The sequence below is a fragment of the Rhodotorula toruloides genome (genome assembly GCF_000320785.1).
Source record: "Rhodotorula toruloides NP11 unplaced genomic scaffold Scaffold25, whole genome shotgun sequence".
Taxonomy (NCBI): domain Eukaryota; kingdom Fungi; phylum Basidiomycota; class Microbotryomycetes; order Sporidiobolales; family Sporidiobolaceae; genus Rhodotorula; species Rhodotorula toruloides.
In genome coordinates, this window is record NW_015622985.1 from 243,410 (window position 1) to 261,151 (window position 17,742).

Consider the following 17,742-nt stretch of genomic DNA (forward strand, 5'->3'; position numbering starts at 1 on the left):
GCAAGCAGGAAGAAGGATGGCGAGGAAAGGAGGGCAGGCCGCACGTAGGAACCCGTTTCTATCGCCTTACTCGCCCGCCCGCCCGTCGCTTGTTCTCCGCCGCGATCGAAGAGAATCGTATCCCTCGATCCTGGTCCTCGATAAGCTCCGTCAACATCCGCCCCATCTCGCCGCCCGGTACAGACGATCCACCAATCCTCGCCGTCCCGAACGCCGTCACGACCTCCTCATGCGCTGCGATAAGCAGCTGGCGGCCTTTCTGTCGCGCCACCAGGTCGAGCCACCATCTGAGTTGGGCGTCGCCGTCTTCGGGGGGAGTGTCGGGCGGGACGGTGCTGAGACGGGCGTGGGTCGTGCGGAGGACTGCGCGGACGGGGTGGCCGAAGGCGTAGATCAGACCAGCGCCTGCAAGTGCGGCTGCTGCTGTGTCGATAGCTTGCTCGAAGCGGTGCGCGTCGAGGTGAAGGGCGAGCAGGAGCTGACGAGCCGAGAAGAGCGGGTAGGCGGATGGAGCGAAGGGAGGGACGGGTGTGAGGGACGTCGTGAGCGAATCAATGATGTGCTGAAGGTGTACAACGGCGGTCCGCTCGTCTGCGAACTTGCACAAGTCAGCTTCCCGCTTACGAGTGTCGAGACAGATCGAGCGAACCTTCGTGCTGCGCTCGCTCAGCGTCTTCGTAGGCTAGCTTGGCGGCGTCGAGAGCAGGGTGGACGTCCTTGTAGGGCGCAGATGATCCGCATATCGGGCAAGTGACGGTTGAGACGGCCGAACCTCGCTCTGCGTGGGGGCGTGAGAGACGTGAGAAGCCGTTAGGCGTTTGAGGAATCGATGGGACGTACCGGGAAGTGCAATCAGGCCTTTACACCCGTTCTCCGCCTTTGGGCAGCTCAGCGCCTCCCTCGGGTCAATCCCCTCGCTCCTGCACTCCTCGCACGAACAGTCAAACTTGTACCGCTCCTTCACCTCCTTTTGCCGCAGTTCCTTCGTCAACGCAAGGTCGACATAGCTCGTGACGACTTCCTCGCCAGGCTTGATAGGTCGGATGGCGACGACGGACATGTAGCGCGAGGGAGAGGTGGAGGATGAGGAAGGGAAGGCGGGGAAGACGATGACGGCGTTTGGGCGGCATGAGTGGTTGAAGAGTGCGGTCAGAGGGGAGATGGAGACGCCGATGTTGGACAAGTCGGCGGACGAGGTGAGCGAGAAGGAGTTCGAGGTGAACTGTGGCGCGGCGGTAGCCCTGGTCAGCAAGCGCTACACGCGCTCAAGCCGAGCGAGAGAGAACGAACGCGTGAGCAGAGGTCGAGAACGGCAGCGGCATTCGCGCACGCTTCTTTCAGCCGCTCCTGGCCGATGTAGGATGCAAACGAGACCGAGAGGCGGAAGAAGTCTTCTTGCTCTCTGCCGGAGAGGCGAGTTTGATCTGCACGAACAGCATGAGTATCCTGGTCCATTGAAACAGAGACGGCAAGCGTACGCGATTCGAGCGATTCGACAGCTTCCCACTGCAGCTTGACTGAGCGTTAGCCGTCACTCAGCAAGATGGGACAGCCCAACGTACCATCTTCCCATCCCTTTCGGACTCCCGGAGATACAGCACCCGGCTCAGAGCACGCAGTACAACGTCTGGAGGGCCATGACGACCCTTCGCAGCAGCGTTCCTCTGCAAGTCCTTGCACTCCTTCTTGTGTATGAGCCAGTCACGCCGCTGGCAGGCCTGTAGAAGGGACACATCAGGATCTCGAACGAGCGCGGGAACGTAAAAGAGCGAACAGCTGAGCAGTACTGCACGATGTGACACATCGAGCACTGTTGCAACGTCGTCGCTCCTCCTCCTTGCGTCGAAGGTGACTTCAAGTCGTCGACGGAGCGGAAGCAGAAGCTGCATCGGTAGCGGAGGTTGCGCTGGTCAAGAACCGAGACGAGGGGAGTAGTCGTGAGGAGGGTTGTCCCTGCATCAAGCGTTGGGTCAGGCTCGGAAGGGAGTTGATACACGCTCAGCAATGCGCACCGGGCGAGACAGCTTCCTTCGCAACGACGCCTCGCCCTCGACCCGAGATATGTCTGACTTCGAGGTTGGAAGGGAGGTGTGGGTGGAGATATTCGACGGTGGCAGACGTGCCGGCGGACGGCAAGGCTACCGAAGGAATTTCAGCAGAGTACGCGTGCTTGAGATGGCGCAGGGACGCACCTTCATCCCGCTTTGCCTCCTCATCAGTCTTCGGAGCAGCAGCAGGAGAGGGAGACGCCGCAGAGCCGCTCGCGCCCGCGCGCTTGGCTTTTAAAGCAGCCCAGCTCGTGCTCATGCCAGCCAAGCGTCCTGCAGCCCGGTCTAGCAGTGGGTGAGACACAAGGTCGCGGACGATGGCCAACCCACATCTCTTGCCTCTTCCTGTTCACCTCCCGCTGCTTCCGGCTTGCTAGATCGCTCAGAAGATCTATAGCTATCTCCAGGACCCACTCACAGCACCACAGCCATGCCCGCCCCCGAACAAGTCGCCGAGAACTACTCGTTCGACGGAGTGATCCGCAAGTTCAAGGCGACGTCGACCTCGCTCGGCGGACTCGAGACCCAGTTCAACGTCTTCGTGCCGAAGGAAGCGCTTGATGGCCAGAAGGTCCCGTGAGTCGCGCTGAGCTGGGCTCGCTCGTTGGTGACGGGATGTGGGGGAGGAGAAGGGGCGGAAGCGAGATGAGGGCCGGGGAACGAGCTGCCAGGGCGTTTGGCAGCAGCTGAAGTGCTGTACAAGGTGCGCAGAAGACTTCCACTCGTTCCGGCGGCGGGCTCGACGCGAGACGAACGGTTGCTTCGCCAAATCTCGGCACACGAGACTGACGCTTGCATTGTGCAGTAAACGTGGTCGGAGAGTCTTCACTGATCGCAGAGAAGACTCGTGAAGGCCAGGAAGACAAGCTGACGACTTGCCGCCCCTTCCTTCCTTGCAGCGTCCTTTACTACCTCGCCGGCTTGACCTGCACCGAGGACACGGCGTGCGTACTCCAGTTTGGCACCCGAACGTAGCTTGCAGTGCTGACCTCCCCCTGTTGCAGGCCGTGGAAGGGAGGCTTCCTTCGCGACGCTGCCGCTGAAGGTGAGTAGGCCCGTTCGCCTTTTCGGTTTCCGCGCAAAACCAGGTTGTGTGGCGCTGATTGAGGCTTGCGTTCTCTTCGCAGGCATCGCACTCGTCTTTCCCGACACGTCGCCCCGCGGCGCCGGCATCGAGGGAGAGGAGAAAGACTGGGACTTTGGTGAGCTGCCGAATCACAGGCTTTCAGCTCGTTCGAAGGTTCGCCAAGCTGACGCAGTCATTGCACGAAGGTACCGCTGCCGGCTTCTACTTGAACGCGACGAAGGAGCCGTGGAGCAAGCACTACAACATGTGGGTCGCATCCGGCTGCAGTCTCTTCCGCATCGGAATGGGTTCGACCGCACTGGGATGAAGATATCGGATAGCAACTTACCAGCAACGTCCTTGGCAGGTACGACTTCGTCATCTCGGAGCTTCCTTCGCTTCTCTCCTCCCTCTCCCTCCCGCTCGACCTCTCCCGCTCCTCCATCTTCGGGCACTCAATGGGCGGCCACGGCGCGCTGACCCTCTACCTCAAGTCCCTGCTCTCTTCCTCCCCCTCGACGACCTACCTCTCCGCCTCGGCCTTCGCTCCGATCGCCAACCCGACGAAGTGCCAGTGGGGCGAGAAGGCGTTCGAGGGGTACTTGAGCGGCGGGGTCGAGGAGGGGAAGGAGTATGACGCAACGGAGCTGATCGGACAGGTCAAGGGCAAGGAGCTCAAGATCCTCGTTGATGTTGGAACGGGCGACAACTTCTACAAGCAGAAGCAGCGTGAGTCGGCGTATCCTCGGGGCTTCGGTCGTGGCGCCATGCTCCTCGGCGACGCGCCGATCGTTGTCGAGCAGATATCGCTGACTCTCATGTCGCATCCGCGCAGTCCTCCCCGAGAACTTCATCGCCGCCCGCGACGCAGCCGGCTTCTCGTCCAAGGACGTCGAGGTCAACCTGCACGAGCACTACGACCACAGCTACTACTTCATCTCGACCTTTGCGCCGGGTGCGTTGCCCTTCCGACGTCTATCTCGTCGAGACTTGCTGATCTGCTTCTCTTTCTCGCAGCTCACATCCGCTTCCATGCTCAGATCCTCAAGAATGCGGCTGGGAAGCTTTGAGTTGTAGAAGAGAAGGCAGCAATGTAAAAAGCGAGGCCTCCAGCCGTTTACGCCCGCTCAGTCGAAACCCGACCGTGAAGACCCCTTACTCAAGCCCTCTAGTGCTCTACGACTGCGAACGGACCGGAGAGCGCCTTACAGGCCGGATTCAACAGCTTGTCCGCCCCAGATAGTCCGTCACGCCAGCGCCTTCTTGACCTCCTTCGCCTTTTCCGACAGAAAGTCCTCGATCGTCCGCGGCTCGAAGCTGAAGTCGCCTGTGTTGAGCAGCGCATTCGCGTTGTCGTTGGTGTAGTCAAAGCCGCCCTGTCGAGGAGCAGAGCGAGAGTCAGCTGGGTAAGCTCGCCTGAGAGGGAAACGGACGCACGAGCGAGATCATCAGCGGAATGGCAGGACCCAGCATTCCCGGCGCCAGCGTCGGCTTGATATCCTCGTACTTCTGCTTCAAGCCCTCTGTCTCGATGTACGCGCGCTCGATTTTCCCGCCTGCAACTCGCTCCCAGATGTCCGCCGCCTCATCCAACGTCTTGAGGTCCGAGTAGATCCGTACGCCCGAAGGGATGGGCGCGGAGACGTCGCTTGGGGTGGCGGAGGAGGAGTGGGTCTGCAGGATGGCGGAGAGGACGAAAGGGCCGAGGTCGCGGAGGGAAGTGAAGGCGACTGGATGCGAAGGTCGAGGGATCGTCCACTTCGTGTCGGGCGAAGAAGTCGAGATGCCCAACCAGTCGGAGAAGCTGATCTCCATGATCAAGGCGTTGTAGAAAGCGAGCACTTGCAAACCGCGTTCTTCCGCTTCGCGATGGTGGTGTTGTTTGTTCGCAAACATGGGCGACTGGACGTACTCCTGCAGAGGAGGCTTCGTATGGTCCGTCCCAAACTCTGACGGGACGTAGATCTTGACACCGGCCTTGACAGCCGCGTCCAGGAGTTTCTGCTTGTTCTCCTCGTACTTGCCCTGCCCGTTCTCGCTCGCTCCCATCGCGCTCACCAGCACTTCGGCTCCTTTCAAAGCCTTGTCGAGCGTGTCGGGAATCACATAGGCGATCTGATGGATCTCGACGCGGCCAGAGGGATGTGAGCGCGCTGGAACGAGTTTGACCGAGTCGGGCGAAGAGGTGAGGATGCGGAGGGTGCCGATACGGTGCGAGGTGACGGCATCGAGGAAGGTGGTGAGGAGCGCGGACCCAACGAGGCCTGCGAAGCGATGTAGCGAGGAGGAGAGTCGTCGGATGAGCATGTGGGGGCAGGAGACGAAGGAGGAGGACGAGCGAACGTGCGCACCTGTGGCCCCGACCAAGCAAACAACAGGTCCTTCAACCATCTGTACGAGCGAACAGAATCAGGAAAGCGAGGTGAGGAGGCGAAGAGAGAGAATCGTCCTTCGTCGCCGGCTGACGGAAGAGCAATTCCGGAGGCGACCTCGGCAGACAACGCCAGCGACGACGTGACGATGCGTGTAGGGAATGGAAGAATCGTGTTTCGTTCCAGGCGCAAAAGATGAAGCGGGCCAAGCGCCGAGGCGAGCCAGAAGAAGGGTCGAAAAGAGTGTCTACTTGGGTTGTTTGGGTAAGTCGAGGGGAGAAAGGACGAAGGGGGTAAATCGAGGTGAGCAGGTGGTGGAACAACGAAAACAAGGAGCACGACGACGTAGAGAGAGAGAGAGAGGTATGTACTGGGCACGGAAGAGGGGAATCATGGACAGCATGAAGGGAGAGGGTACAGGTTCGAGTCGAGGGTATGCACAAGGTGAAGAAGGGGTTGCCGTGTTTTGGTGAAGGAGAGCACCGATCATAGATAGCCGAGAGAAGAGAGGGTCGAGATTAAGCGGTAGTAGGGTAGAAAGTTGTCGAGGCGAAGAAGTCGTCGGTTGGTGGACGGCGAGGCGAAGGGGCGAGAAAGCGGGCAAAGCGGCGGTGATTGATGCGTGTATGTCGTCCTCCACCGCTCAGCCGCTCTTGTTGCGCACAGCGATCGCCCTCGCGCGCCTACTCTTCAACTCAATCGCCTCCTCCTCCTCCGACTCGTCCTCGTCCTCCATCTCCGAATCCTCATCCTCCGACTCGTGCGCCGCAGCAGCGCGACGAGACGACGTCCTCCTCGCCGCGGGCGGCGCCTGCTTCTTCGGCGAACCGGACCCGCCGGTGGTGGGCGCCTTGAGCGGGATCGAGCCCTGCGCTGGTCCGACAACGGGTGCGAGCATGTCGAGTACTCCCGCGGTGTCGTGCACTTCTCCTGCTCCGTTCGCCGTCGCAGCAGCCGCCGGACTCGCCGCCGACCCAGCCTTTCCGCCCTTCTTCCTCCCCGCCTGGCCTTGGCCTACCGCCATCGCTCCACCCGCCTCAAACGCCTCCACCGCCGCACCCGCAAACGCATCATCCTCCGCACCCCACTTTGGCGGCCGCGCATAATCCCTCTCGAGCGTTTCTCCCGCCCCGTACAAGATGGCCGGAATCCCGCCCCCGTCGCGCTCGCGAGCGAGGTAGCCGTTGATGTGTTGGCAGGTGCAGAGACCTTCGGGGTGGGACTGGGAGAGGAAGGAACGGAGGGAGTGGACTTCGGAGAGGAGGGCGCGGCATTCGGCTTGCAGGGCGAGGTTGCGGTTGCAGAGGTCGCTCGAGGCTGCCCGGCACAAAGTCGTCAGCACATCCTTCCACAACGCCGAAAGAGGAGAAAGCGGACGCACCCGTCTCAAGCAACTCGACCCTCTCCTTCTTCCTCCTCCGACTCTTACTCGCCGCAATCCTGTTCCTCTCAAGCGCCAACTTCCTCTGTCTCTCCCTCTCCTCCGGGTCCAACTCAACAGTCCGCTCGAGCGTAGGGTCCCAATTCTTAGGCTTCCGTCCTCGCTTCTTGCCTGGTGGCTTGGAGGGAGCGGGAACGGAGGCGGGAGAGGCGGATCCGGCGACCGTGGGTGGTGAGGCGGAGGTCGTGGAGTGTGCAACATGAGCGGACGAAGCAGCGGCAGAAGACTTCTTCTTGCCTGTCGTCTTTGGCGCGGCGGGAGGAGGTGGTGCTGCGGAGGGCATGACGGGCGCACCGAGCGGGATCGACGGTCGTGCGAGCGCCGGGTGCGTGGGAGGGAGATAGTGACCGTGCGGGATGGGCGCGAGGGGAGCCGATGCGAGGTGGTGAGGGTGTGGAGGGTTCGCGAGCGGGTTGGCGAAAGCGTACGCGGCGTCCATTCCCGGCGCGACGAACTGCATGTGTGTTTGTTCGTATGCGCCGAATGGGGCGACGGTGGTCATCTGGACTTGCATGGGGTCGAAGGGCGGGCGTGCAGCGGTGAAGGGAAGAGGGGCGACGACGTCCGGTCCGCCGAGCGAGGACGGCGCGAGACTCGTCGGTGCGAACAGGGAGGGGTCAGGGTACGCGGCGGGTGGTTGACCAACAGGCATGGAGAACGGGACGGGCTGAGGCTGGAAGTGGGTGAAGGTCGAGTCGGCGGGGACGAACGCTGTCGCCGCGCCGAGCTTGTCCGACAAGGGCGACGGCGCGATGGACGTCTCGGGCGAGTTGGTGAGGCTCTGACCGCGGCGGTGTCGGAGGAGAGACGAGCCAGTAGTCGAGTCGAACGAGTTGCTCGACGAGCGGAGCGAGTACGTCGAAGGCGCCGCTGCCGCCGCGGGAGACGACTCGTCGAGCATGCCGATGCCGCTGTCCTTTGCGACGAGACGCAAGTCGGGCCGCTTGGCCTGCTTCATGAACGCCTCGCCCGCCTGACCTGCTCCTGCCTTCGATCCGCCGGGCGTGAAGACTGCGGGGCTCGACAACGCCCTCTTGCGCTTCGGCCGTCCCTGAGGGAGCTGCAGCGCCAATTCTCCTCCCGCTGGACCGCCATGCGCGCCCATCCCCGCCCTCCCCAGTGCGCCGGCAACAGCCTCGGGATCCAAGACCGCAAAGCTCTTTTCGAACGGGTTGATCTCGCGCGCGTGAGTGAAGAGCCCGCATCCCCCGTCTGGCTGTGGAGCGGCGACGGTCGACTCTTTGAGCGGCGAAGGGGCGGCGGCGAGTTGAGGGACGGGAGTGGATCGCTGGGAGAAGAGCGAGGGCGAGAGGAAGCGGGACCAAGGCGAGGGCGAGAGTTGGCCGCCGAGTGCCGACACCAACGAGCTGTCGTCTGTGTCCATTCGAGTACGCAGCACACACGCACGCACAGGAGGACAAACAAGGGTCAGCGCAGGCGAACGAGGGGAAGCGGATCGAAGGAGCATCAGCCAAGTGGGGCTGCACGACGAAACTCACGCAGGTGCACGGGCAGGGGACTCAGGACGTGTGTCTGCGCCATGGACACTACTCCTGCGAGTGTGTCTGTGTGTGTGTGGGTCGAGCGGGGAGGCGAGTGGGAGGAGTGGTGAAGGCGGAGAGCGCGGTTGTCGGTGCGCGACCCAGTCCGAGAGGTCGACCTGATCGAGGTCAGAACAGACGCGGAGCACCGCTTTCTCGCAAGTGGTCCCGCAAGGCGTGTGTTCGTGCGAGGGGAGCGTCGACAGAGAGAGAGGGAGCGCACTCGTGCTGCAGGGCGAGCGGAGATCTGCTGCACGCTGGAGCATGCAGCACGCGCACAGCCTCAGAGGCAGAAGCAGGCACAAGCGCGGAACAAGGTCCGGAAGAGCACCCGACTCCAGTCCAACTCGCAAACTCGCCGCTGTTCCTCCCCTCGCTTTGCGGCGTCGAGCTGGTTCTCGGGGGCGTGTGTCCGATGCCATGACTAGCTCGCACAGTGGGCTTGTATCATCGGAAGCTCTCAGCGCGACGTTGACGAGCCTTGTGGTGTGGCGGAGAGAGGAGGAGGGAAGAGGGACACCGCCTGGCTTCTCGCCCCGTTCTGCTGCTGCCTGCGAGTGCTCCGTACTGCTCCCGCACTGTACAGGTCTGGCAGCTCTAGCAAGCGTCGTGCGAGTCGTGCGACTGCATTTCCTTCTGCCTGAGAAGGTCAGCTCGACTTGACGGGTACGCACTTTGCTTCCGCCCGCTCTATCCCCTCTGCCCCCCGCTCAGCTCGTCGTGTATAGATGATGTGTTTGTTTCGCTCTGCTGTAACGCCGTCCGCGCCCTCTACCCACGGCCTTCTCACCCTTCCGCCGCTGTACGACATCCCCCATCCCGCTATTCTTCCGCGACTCTAACCCCTTGGAACGAACAGCTCAAAAGAGAGCTAACCTAACGTGCCAAGGAGTGACACTCCTCCGGATATGCCACGCTTCTTTCATTCGCGCTCACCGACACTCGCGCTATCAACACCAACGCCAACGTCGCGAGGAAGATCAACGGCGCCGGCTAGCTCGTGAAAGGAATTCCCAGATGGATATCGCTCCGTCTATGCTGAACCAGAGCGGGGTGCAGGCAAAACCCGAGCAGTTGACGGAGCGAGAGAAGGAGTAGAGCAGCATCCCAGCCTTGTCCTCATCATCACTGGAGTGTTTGGAGCTCGTTTCCTACGCCAAGGACAAGACTGGCAAGAGCGTAGCCCTCAACCTGACGCTGCTGAGCGTGAGAGTGTGGAAGAGAGGCGACAAGGGAGAGCGTCTGGCTCTTCGGCCGCCTGCTATCGCATCTCCGGCTTTCGTGCGGCAGTAAGAGGTATCTAGACACCCTGGTGAAGGTGCAGCCCCGGTAAGTCTCTCAACACCGCTCGAAGAACGCCGTTTCCTCCAGCTGAGAAGGTCAGGCTGAGGAGGCGCACCTTGCTCTCGCCCTCAGCCTCAGCGGCCGCCTCCCGCTCCACCTTCACCTCCTCACTCAATTTGCTCGACCTCAGCCTTGCCCAGCCTCATCTTTGCGCATTCACCCCTCGTCAACTTGCTCCCTTCTCCTCCTCGCACGTCTTCCGCCGATCCCTTCCACGCTCCCTCGCGCCATTTCGTAAAGAACAGCTCGCAGAACAGGCAACGTGCTCTTCCAGGTCAACGTTCCTCCCTCTCTTTCCGCAACGAGTTCGAGGCCTGTCCAATCATCCAATCGCTGGACGTTCTGCCGGCCCCTTGCGTGCCGGGTCGGAGGTTTTCCTTCGCCGCCGCGTTGGACTCTCCTCTTCCTCGTCGTTCTGCTGCTTGACTGCTTGTTGCTCGAGTCGAACAGACGCGTGTGGACTGGACAGGATGGTCCGCCTCCCTGGACTCGTCGTCCTCGCTCTTTCGCTCTCGCTCCCCTCCTCCCCCGTCCTCGCACTTCCGACTGCCGCTCCGACAGCCGGTGCCTCCTCCCTTTCGACCGCCGCAGCTGCAGGAGACGTTTTGACACGTAGCTCTGGCCGGGAAGTAGCACGTCGGGACGGGGAGAAGACGAGCGAGTCGTTGGAGCGGAGGGCGGCAGGAGCGAGTTACTACTCCTCCCTCGTCGCGTTCGGCGCGTCTTACACGGGTGCGTTGACGATTCCTCCTTCCACTGCGTGCATTGGAGGCTGCGCTACCCCCACGAACCGCTCGCTGACCTCCCGCCCTTCCTCTCTCCCCTTCCCCTTCACGCGGAGATTCCGACAGACAACGCACACGCTCGTGCACCCCAATATGCCGGCTCACTTCGGCAGTACGAGCCGTACAGCAAGTACGGAGGGAGGTACTCGAATGGACCGGTCGCGGTCGAGTACATGGTCAAGACTTCGACGAAGCCGGCGCTGCCGCAGAATGGGAAGGGGGTCAAGTTGCTGGACTGTGCGTGGCGGCTTCCCTTGTCAGTAATGAGGTGGTACTGATGAGGAGCGCGCAGACGCGTACGGAGGATCGGTCGTACAAAATGGGCTCACTGGAACGGGATCTCAATGGCCTGCTACCCAAGACCAGGTGCGCAACTCTCCGTCTCTTGCAAAGAGTGTTCCCGTTATGCTGACGGCCTTGCGCGGCAGGTCACGTCGTTCTTGTCGGACTTGAAGAACGGCAAGGCGGCAGTCGGGTCGGGACGGACCCTTTTCTACTTCAGTCCGTTCTTTCCCTCACCTCGTCTTTCGGGCCCGCCCACTGAGGTTATACGCAACAGACTCGGGCATCAACCCCGTCGCGCAAATCTGGAAAGCCGCCCTCTCCTCCGGCCTCTCCTCCTCGGCCCTCTCCCTCGCCCAATCCGCCGTGACAGCCAACACCGCCGCCCTCTCCTCCTACGCTCGATCAATCTCCTACGATCCCTCGGTCGCCGCAAAGACAAACGGAGCGGACTTCCTGATTGTCGGGATTCCGCAACTCGACCTCGTTCCTGCTATGCAGGCGCTTGCTCCGCCGGGTCAGCAGCCTCAAGCGCTTGCGGCGCTCAAGGCGCTGGCGGATCAGTATAACGAGGAGCTCAAGACCTTTGTGACGGCGTTTCAGGGGGAGGTCAACGGTGGGAATGCGTTGTGGTTCGACTTGGCGGGACTCGTGAGTTTGCCCGTCCGTTCCTACGCAAGACGGGTACTGATGGTCACTCGCTTCGCAGTGGAGCTCGATGACCAACTCGCCGAGCTTGTACGGCATCACGGCGGGTACGAAGCCGTGCTACTCCTCGTCGAACGGCAAGGTCTGCAAGAACCCGAACCAGTTCCTCTACTTCGACACGCTGCATCCCGTCACGACGGTCCACCAGTGCGTCCAGCTTCGTCCCTTCTACTTCAAAGTTTGCGTACTGACGCTAGGCTCGCGTGCGCAGGCTCATGGCGGAAAAGATGAACGGAGTCGTCGCAGGCAACCCCGCTCCGGGGGCGACTCCGACCGCCCTCGCACAAAAGGGTCTGAGCAGCGCCACCGCCGTCGGATCAGATGCAGCCGCCACCACCCTCAGTGGCAGCACCGGCACCTCGACTCCTTCACCAACTCAGATCGCTTCCTCCGCCTCGTTCTTGACGGCGCCAACACTTTCCTTTACTCTCGCACTTTCGCTTGCGTCGCTCATGACTTATCTCTCCATCTGCTAGACCTTTTGTATCGGTTAGACTCTGTCGGAAGTTTGGTCCCCCTCATCCTGTCGTCTCTTTCCCTCTCTCTCGTTCGCCTTAGATGGTTTCTCCTCGCCTAAAAACAGAACAGACACTTAGGTTGTTACTTATCGCATCGCATCGTGCCCAGACGGGTGAGAGTTACGTGAGGACAGTAGGAAAGAGAGTCTATTTCAGCGGAGGCGGCGACGGATGGGAGTGAGCGGGAAGGGGTCGAAAGCGACAGGTCATCGAGTCCTGTGAGCAAAGTATGTGTCAGCGACTGTCAGAAGGAGCGGGAATGCGGCGAAACGTACGGGAGGAACGTTTGAGCCTGCTCAAAGAACGTGTCAGCCCAACAAGCCTTCGCACAATGATGCCCATCGCCGACGCACCTGGCAATACATCGCATGCGGACTCTGCTTCCATGTCGCCAGCGCCGCAAGGATGAATCCGACGAAGAGGAGGAACGACAGCGTGATGTAGATGATGGACCAGATGCCGGGGCTGAGGCGCGGGAAGGCTTCGAAGTGTAGGCTTGGGCAGCAGGGGTTTTGTTTGGCGAAGAAGGCGTCGTCGGCGACGTCCCACAGGCTACGAGGCAAGGGAAAGGGGATCGTCAGATCGGTCAACGAGTCGCAGGAGAAGAGAGGCGAGAAGGCGAGCGACTCACACGTAGAAGCTGCTCATCACTCCGAGGAAGAGGATGAAGAAGCGCAAGCCCCATGCGTGGTCGACGAACCTGCAAGCGGGATGTCAGAGAAGGAGCTCGAGAAGTTGACCTTCTTACGCTTCGACGAGGTCGACGTAAACGCACCACAAGCCGATCTGTAAGGGAGCGATCAACTGGGTGCGTACGGAACAAGTGAAGGAAGACGCACCATCAGTCCGAGCGCGAGAAGAGTCATGATCTTCGCCGGCACCTCGACTCGCAGGAAGACCGCGACGAAGCCCAGTCCAACGATCTGCGTAGAGATGGGTCAGCTCTCGCGAAGAGCGGGATTCAGGAGAGGTGACGGCGCACAAAGCTGGCAATCTTGCTCGCTAGCGTATCGAACCCGCAGAACGTCAAGACCCCGCCCACAATGATGCTGAACAAGTAGCCGGGTGGAAGAGCAGCGATCGGTAGGGGGTGCTCGCGGTTCTCGAGGACGACGACGCGAGTCAAGCCGCCTATCTTCGGGTCGATCGAGAGGACGCCGATGCGGTAGCCCAGGCAAATAGCGACAAGGACGTGGCTGCGAGAGCGAGTCGGTCAGTCTAGGCTTTGAGGGCGGTTGGAAGGACTTGAACGCACCCCATCTCGTGTACGGCGACGGTGAAGACCTTGAGGGGGTAGAGAAGCTGTCGCAAGAGGGGGTAAGGCTAAGGAAATGTCTGAAGGAGCGAGTCAATGGCGCACGTCTCGCAGGATGAAGAGGTTCCAGCCGATGGCAATACCGACGATGCTGCGCCCCAAAGTCAGCAAAGTCAGGAGGGAGGAGCGCGGCTGGACGGACTCTGCGCGAGGAGGAGGAGGAGGAGGAGGCGAAGGGGCAAACAGTTAGCTCTATCCGTGCGCAGGAATGAGAGAGAGCTCAACACACAGATTGCGATCACATCTGAGAGTCGGCGTGGTGCAGGGGGAGACCGTGAGCAACAGCCTTAGCACTAGATGCCGCGTCTCTGCCGCCATCCAACTCACAAAGCGTAATCGACTGATCATGCGTCGGCTTGAGACCCGTAAACTGCTTCTCATCCGCGTCTCCAGGTGCGCAGACCGTCGAAGTCGGAGCGGATGCTGCGGCGGGTGAGGCGGTCTTCGTGCGAGTTGCGGTCGGGATGGTCGTGCGGGAAGTCGAGTAAGTCGTAGCAGTAGGGTAGAAGGTCTGGCGGATGCAGCGAAGCGTCAGTAGAATCTAGGGTCGGGTTCAGGCTGAAGACGTACAAGGGTGAGGTACGAAGGACCTGGCACAGTCAGCGTCGACTGGCCCTTCCAGATGGTCTCGACAATCGTTCCGCCATCTACGATGGGCGGCTCGCCGTACGTAGTATAGATGGTTACTTCGGCAGGGACGTCTTGCGTGCTGATGTGAAGGTGGACGCACGTCAGCTTGCGGTGTCAGCGACGCGAAATGGCAGGACGGCTTACTTGGTGACCCAGACCGTCGACGTCGAAGTTTGCCAGCCTGCGAGCAGTGAAGAACTTGTGAACAAATCGCTTGATGTTCGAGAAGCGGCATCGTGGCAGCGGCAGTGGGCGTAGCCGCGCGTCGAGGAAGAAGCGCCTGCTCACCTTGCCACCGCTTCTCCACCCCAGCTACCTCCTCCATCCGCTTCATCTCTCCGTCACCGCCGTCCACCGCCTCATTCGACCGCTCCACCATACTGTCGCTTCGAGCAGCCTGCGTCTCGACAGGCTGATCTAGCTGCGGTACCTGTGCTTGTCGCGAGGATGTTGAGAGCGTCGCTTGCGTTGCGAGAGTCGCTGGCGAGGCGGTGAGAGTCGAAGTGACGGGTGTCGTTGGATCGAGCGATGAAGCGGGCGAAGGCGAAGCAAGAACGAGCGAGAAAGCTAGCGATAGAGCCAGCAGCGAAATCTTGCGCATGGTAGCTGGTCCTGCGCGACGAGCGTTGGTGTGAGTGTGAAGAGCGAGTCGAGAGATGTTCGTTCAACCTTGGTTCAACCCCCGCAAGAGGCAGAGCCGAGGAGGAGAGGTCTGTGCGAGGAGAGGAGAGGAGGTCGAGGTCGAAGGCGTCCCGCTCGCTCAGCACATGCGCTCGAACGGTCGCGCAGTGCTCACCCAGGTCCTTCAAGTAGAGCGCTGGCGCATTCAAGCGACCTGAGTGCGAGGAAGTAAGGAAGTGCGAGGCGAGTTCTCCGAGGAAGAGCAGGGAGAGTTGCAGGAGAAGCAGCTGGACAGTCGCGACCTGGAAGCGCATCAGTGGCATGTTGCGAGCCTATCAAAGCGTCCTGCGCGCGCACGAGTCCCTAGTCAGCCCGCAACCGCTTCATCGCCTCAACCAGGTTCGAGGAGGTGCAAGAGACGCACTGTGAGCAAGAACGTCTTCGCAGCCAGCCCACGCTCCTCCTTGCACACATAGCCCTTGCTCCACGCTCTCAGCCCGACCACGAGCGCCGCGAGCGAGCCCCAGAGCGCGAGAGTCGAGAGGGTCGATGAGGCGGGTGTGGAGCTCAGCCAGTGCACGAGCGAGGCGAGCGGCATCGCCTGCGTGGCGAGTGTTTGCTAGCAGGAGTAGCAGCGCTTGCTCAGGCCGAACGGAGGGGAGCGAGCGACACGGACGAGGAAGACCCCGACTTTGGTTTCTCTCTCGCGAGTTGACATTGCTCACTCCCGCTCGCGTAAACAGCCTCTCAACTAGCCACGCCGTGTGGGAATCGACAGCATCGTTGCGACCGTACCAACGACCAAGCGCCTGTCCCGTCCTGCATTCCTCTCTCCCTCTTCCTGCTGGACGAGCGAGCACCTTAGATCTTGAAGCCGCGCGACTTGCGACGACCGCGAGCGTTCTGTAAACAGGGCAGAGTCAATACAAGGTTGTTCAAGTTGAGTGCCCGGAAGGCCTTCGACGGAGGATGCGACGGCCGCGAGGACGCTCGTGCAGGTCTCCCTTCCGAGATACTCGTCCGAAAGTGCGGGACTCACCTCCTCCTTCTTGCCCTTGCTGATGACGTAGGGCTTGGCGTGGTTGACACCCGAGCTGTTCACCGGGCGAGAGAGAGTCAGTTTCCGAGGTTCCGGCCCACCCGCACAGAGAGGGGAACCACTCACCCGCGGTGCTTGACGGCCTCGCGCGAGTTCTTGGGGCCGCGGAGGAGGAGGGTGTTGGCGCCGGTGGGCTTGCGGAGCGCAAGCTGGTCGAGGGTGATGCACTCTCCGCCAGCCTTCTCGATGCGAGCGCGGGCGGTGCGGGTGAACCTGAGCGCGGCGATCGAGAGCTTGGGGACCTCGAGGAGACGGACGTCGTCGGTGACGGTCGAGACGGTGACGACGGTGTGCTTGTCGGTGAAGGCCGCGTTCGACTTGGAGACCTGGCGGGCGATGCGCGACAACGAGACCGGGGGGCGGTTGACGCGGCTCATGTAGAGCCTGCGGAGGATGACCTTGTTGAAGCGCGAGTCGGTGCGGCGGGCCAAGAAGCGGTAGAGCTGCACGCGAACGAGTGTACCCAGGATCAGCTCCTGGCCCGCGGATCCCACCTCGCAACGCCGCCAACGCACCTTGACAAGGAGGAGGAGGTACGGGTCCTCCGACTTGGGCGCCGTACGGTTGCCCTTCTTGACGTGGTGGCGCTCAATGTCGATTCCCTGCGAGACGAGCGAACGAGGCGAAGGTCAGCACGACCGTGTCCTCCTCAACTCGTACCGGTGCCGCCTGTTTCCTGCTGTGTCCTAGCCCCTTCCTGCAACAATTTCCGCCCGTCCAACAAGCGAGGCGAGCCGCCGTGCGCCTCCCGCGCCGCCGGGTCCTGCCCCGTGCTCCTTCGTGCCCTCGCGTGGGCTCCCCTCCCACCGAGTCCGCTCGCTCGTTCGCCCGTCCTCCAGATCCACTCCAGCGCAACCGTTCCGTGCGTTCGTCCGGTGCACGCGAGGCCAGCGAGGGCGTTGCCGGGTGGGGCTAAAACTCGAGCTCGCGGTGGTCGCGGTGGAGTCGTCCGCTGGCGCTCGTTCGGCGGTTGTTGTGCGGGTTGGGGTGGCTGGGCTGAGCAGAGTGCAGCGGTGGACGAGTCGACTTGCCATTGTTGACGAGTCTGACGGTTGGACGAGTCGCGAGGGAGCAAGGCCACAGCGGCAAGCTGAGCGCACCTCGACTTTGCCAGGCGCAATCAAAACTCGCCTCGCACGGCTTACTGTAGCGTCTGTATTGGCTAGTACTTTACTGTAACTACTCTAGTACACCCTGGGAACTTGAGCGAACCACTTGCGAGTCGAGCGAGCGAGTGAGCGCGCCTCTCTCCCGTCCTCGTTGACCTCTCGCTCCCGCACACCACTCGAGTACACCCAGGCAGCGATGGACGGACACGACAGGGACAGCAGCAGCCGCAGCGCACCCCCGCCCCCGCCCAAACCGCACAACGCTCCCGTGCGTCCACTCCCAACTCACCTCCCTCATCGCTCGCTGACCCAACTCGCGCAGACTCCCGAACCCTCGAACGTGCTCGGCGTCTTCGGCCTCTCCATCCGCACTGGCGACAACCACCTCTACGAAGAGTTTGCCCGCGTCGCGAGGTGTGAAAAGGCCATCGTCGTCTACGACCAGCGGGTGCGTCTCGCTTCACTCGCAGACTCGCCTCGGAGGGTTCGCTTGCAGGTGGAGTCGGGTCAGGACTAACTCGGCTCCCTTTGTGTGCGCACAGAGCGGCCGCTCGCGTGGATTCGGCTTCGTCACGATGGGCAGTGTTGCGGATGCGGAGAAGGCTATCGAGAAGCTGAACGGCATGGTGCGTCGCCTCGCTCTTCTCTGCATTTCCCTTATTCCACTAACGCGAGTATGGACGTGCGCAGGAACTGCATGGCCGCCGCCTCCGTGTCGACTTCTCCGCCACGACCCGCCCTCACGACCCGACTCCGGGCGAGTACCGCGGTCCGAAGCGCTTCGGGGACGACGAGTTCGCAGCTCGCAGGCCGCCGGGTGGTGGAGGTGCGTACGGAGACAGGTGGGGCGGCGGCGGGGGGGG

At 61.8% G+C, this 17,742-nt stretch overlaps 8 protein-coding genes across 8 annotated transcripts in view; 3 read left to right on the forward strand and 5 right to left on the reverse strand.

Moving 5' to 3' along the window:
* Nucleotides 1–58: 58 nt before the first annotated feature.
* RHTO_04108 (SET and MYND domain containing protein) lies at nt 59–2,307 on the reverse strand (the record flags this gene model as incomplete). Its single annotated transcript, XM_016417776.1, has 9 exons — nt 59–591; nt 650–778; nt 841–1,222; nt 1,291–1,424; nt 1,479–1,506; nt 1,563–1,718; nt 1,775–1,953; nt 2,013–2,138; nt 2,193–2,307. 9 exons carry the CDS (start codon nt 2,305–2,307, stop codon nt 59–61), a joined length of 1,782 nt encoding a protein of 593 aa, XP_016270935.1.
* A 171-nt stretch (nt 2,308–2,478) lies between these two features.
* Nucleotides 2,479–4,184, forward strand: RHTO_04109 (S-formylglutathione hydrolase, carbohydrate Esterase Family 1 protein; the record flags this gene model as incomplete). Its single annotated transcript, XM_016417777.1, has 8 exons — nt 2,479–2,624; nt 2,948–2,992; nt 3,053–3,093; nt 3,176–3,250; nt 3,321–3,381; nt 3,482–3,843; nt 3,950–4,069; nt 4,132–4,184. The coding sequence occupies 8 exons, from the start codon at nt 2,479–2,481 to the stop codon at nt 4,182–4,184; spliced, it is 903 nt and encodes a 300-aa protein (XP_016270936.1).
* Nucleotides 4,185–4,361: 177 nt separating this feature from the next.
* RHTO_04110 (NmrA-like domain containing protein) lies at nt 4,362–5,505 on the reverse strand (the record flags this gene model as incomplete). Its single annotated transcript, XM_016417778.1, has 3 exons — nt 4,362–4,490; nt 4,552–5,378; nt 5,466–5,505. 3 exons carry the CDS (start codon nt 5,503–5,505, stop codon nt 4,362–4,364), a joined length of 996 nt encoding a protein of 331 aa, XP_016270937.1.
* Nucleotides 5,506–6,129: 624 nt separating this feature from the next.
* On the reverse strand, nt 6,130–8,395 carry RHTO_04111 (transcription factor; the record flags this gene model as incomplete). Its single annotated transcript, XM_016417779.1, has 2 exons — nt 6,130–6,803; nt 6,868–8,395. 2 exons carry the CDS (start codon nt 8,393–8,395, stop codon nt 6,130–6,132), a joined length of 2,202 nt encoding a protein of 733 aa, XP_016270938.1.
* A 1,887-nt stretch (nt 8,396–10,282) lies between these two features.
* RHTO_04112 (GDSL family lipase) lies at nt 10,283–12,063 on the forward strand (the record flags this gene model as incomplete). The annotated part of the gene is made up of 7 exons (XM_016417780.1): nt 10,283–10,544; nt 10,664–10,834; nt 10,890–10,963; nt 11,026–11,098; nt 11,157–11,530; nt 11,589–11,734; nt 11,799–12,063. The coding sequence occupies 7 exons, from the start codon at nt 10,283–10,285 to the stop codon at nt 12,061–12,063; spliced, it is 1,365 nt and encodes a 454-aa protein (XP_016270939.1).
* Nucleotides 12,064–12,225: 162 nt separating this feature from the next.
* Nucleotides 12,226–15,269, reverse strand: RHTO_04113 (uncharacterized protein; the record flags this gene model as incomplete). Its single annotated transcript, XM_016417781.1, has 14 exons — nt 12,226–12,252; nt 12,459–12,657; nt 12,737–12,805; nt 12,881–12,891; nt 12,945–13,028; nt 13,088–13,301; nt 13,361–13,407; nt 13,466–13,511; nt 13,663–13,931; nt 13,991–14,129; nt 14,195–14,231; nt 14,339–14,662; nt 14,847–14,973; nt 15,096–15,269. The coding sequence occupies 14 exons, from the start codon at nt 15,267–15,269 to the stop codon at nt 12,226–12,228; spliced, it is 1,767 nt and encodes a 588-aa protein (XP_016270940.1).
* A 263-nt stretch (nt 15,270–15,532) lies between these two features.
* Nucleotides 15,533–16,804, reverse strand: RHTO_04114 (60S ribosomal protein l18; the record flags this gene model as incomplete). Its single annotated transcript, XM_016417782.1, has 5 exons — nt 15,533–15,574; nt 15,711–15,765; nt 15,837–16,213; nt 16,286–16,372; nt 16,790–16,804. The coding sequence occupies 5 exons, from the start codon at nt 16,802–16,804 to the stop codon at nt 15,533–15,535; spliced, it is 576 nt and encodes a 191-aa protein (XP_016270941.1).
* Nucleotides 16,805–17,075: 271 nt separating this feature from the next.
* The window catches only part of RHTO_04115 (transformer-2 protein), a gene marked incomplete at both ends in the record, with an annotated part of 1,090 nt that continues 423 nt past the window's right edge, over nt 17,076–17,742 (forward strand). Inside the window, 4 exons of the mRNA XM_016417783.1 lie at nt 17,076–17,147; nt 17,202–17,327; nt 17,422–17,505; nt 17,570–17,705. Coding sequence (XP_016270942.1) covers nt 17,076–17,147; nt 17,202–17,327; nt 17,422–17,505; nt 17,570–17,705 — 418 coding nt within the window. The remainder of the gene's footprint in view (nt 17,148–17,201; nt 17,328–17,421; nt 17,506–17,569; nt 17,706–17,742) is intronic.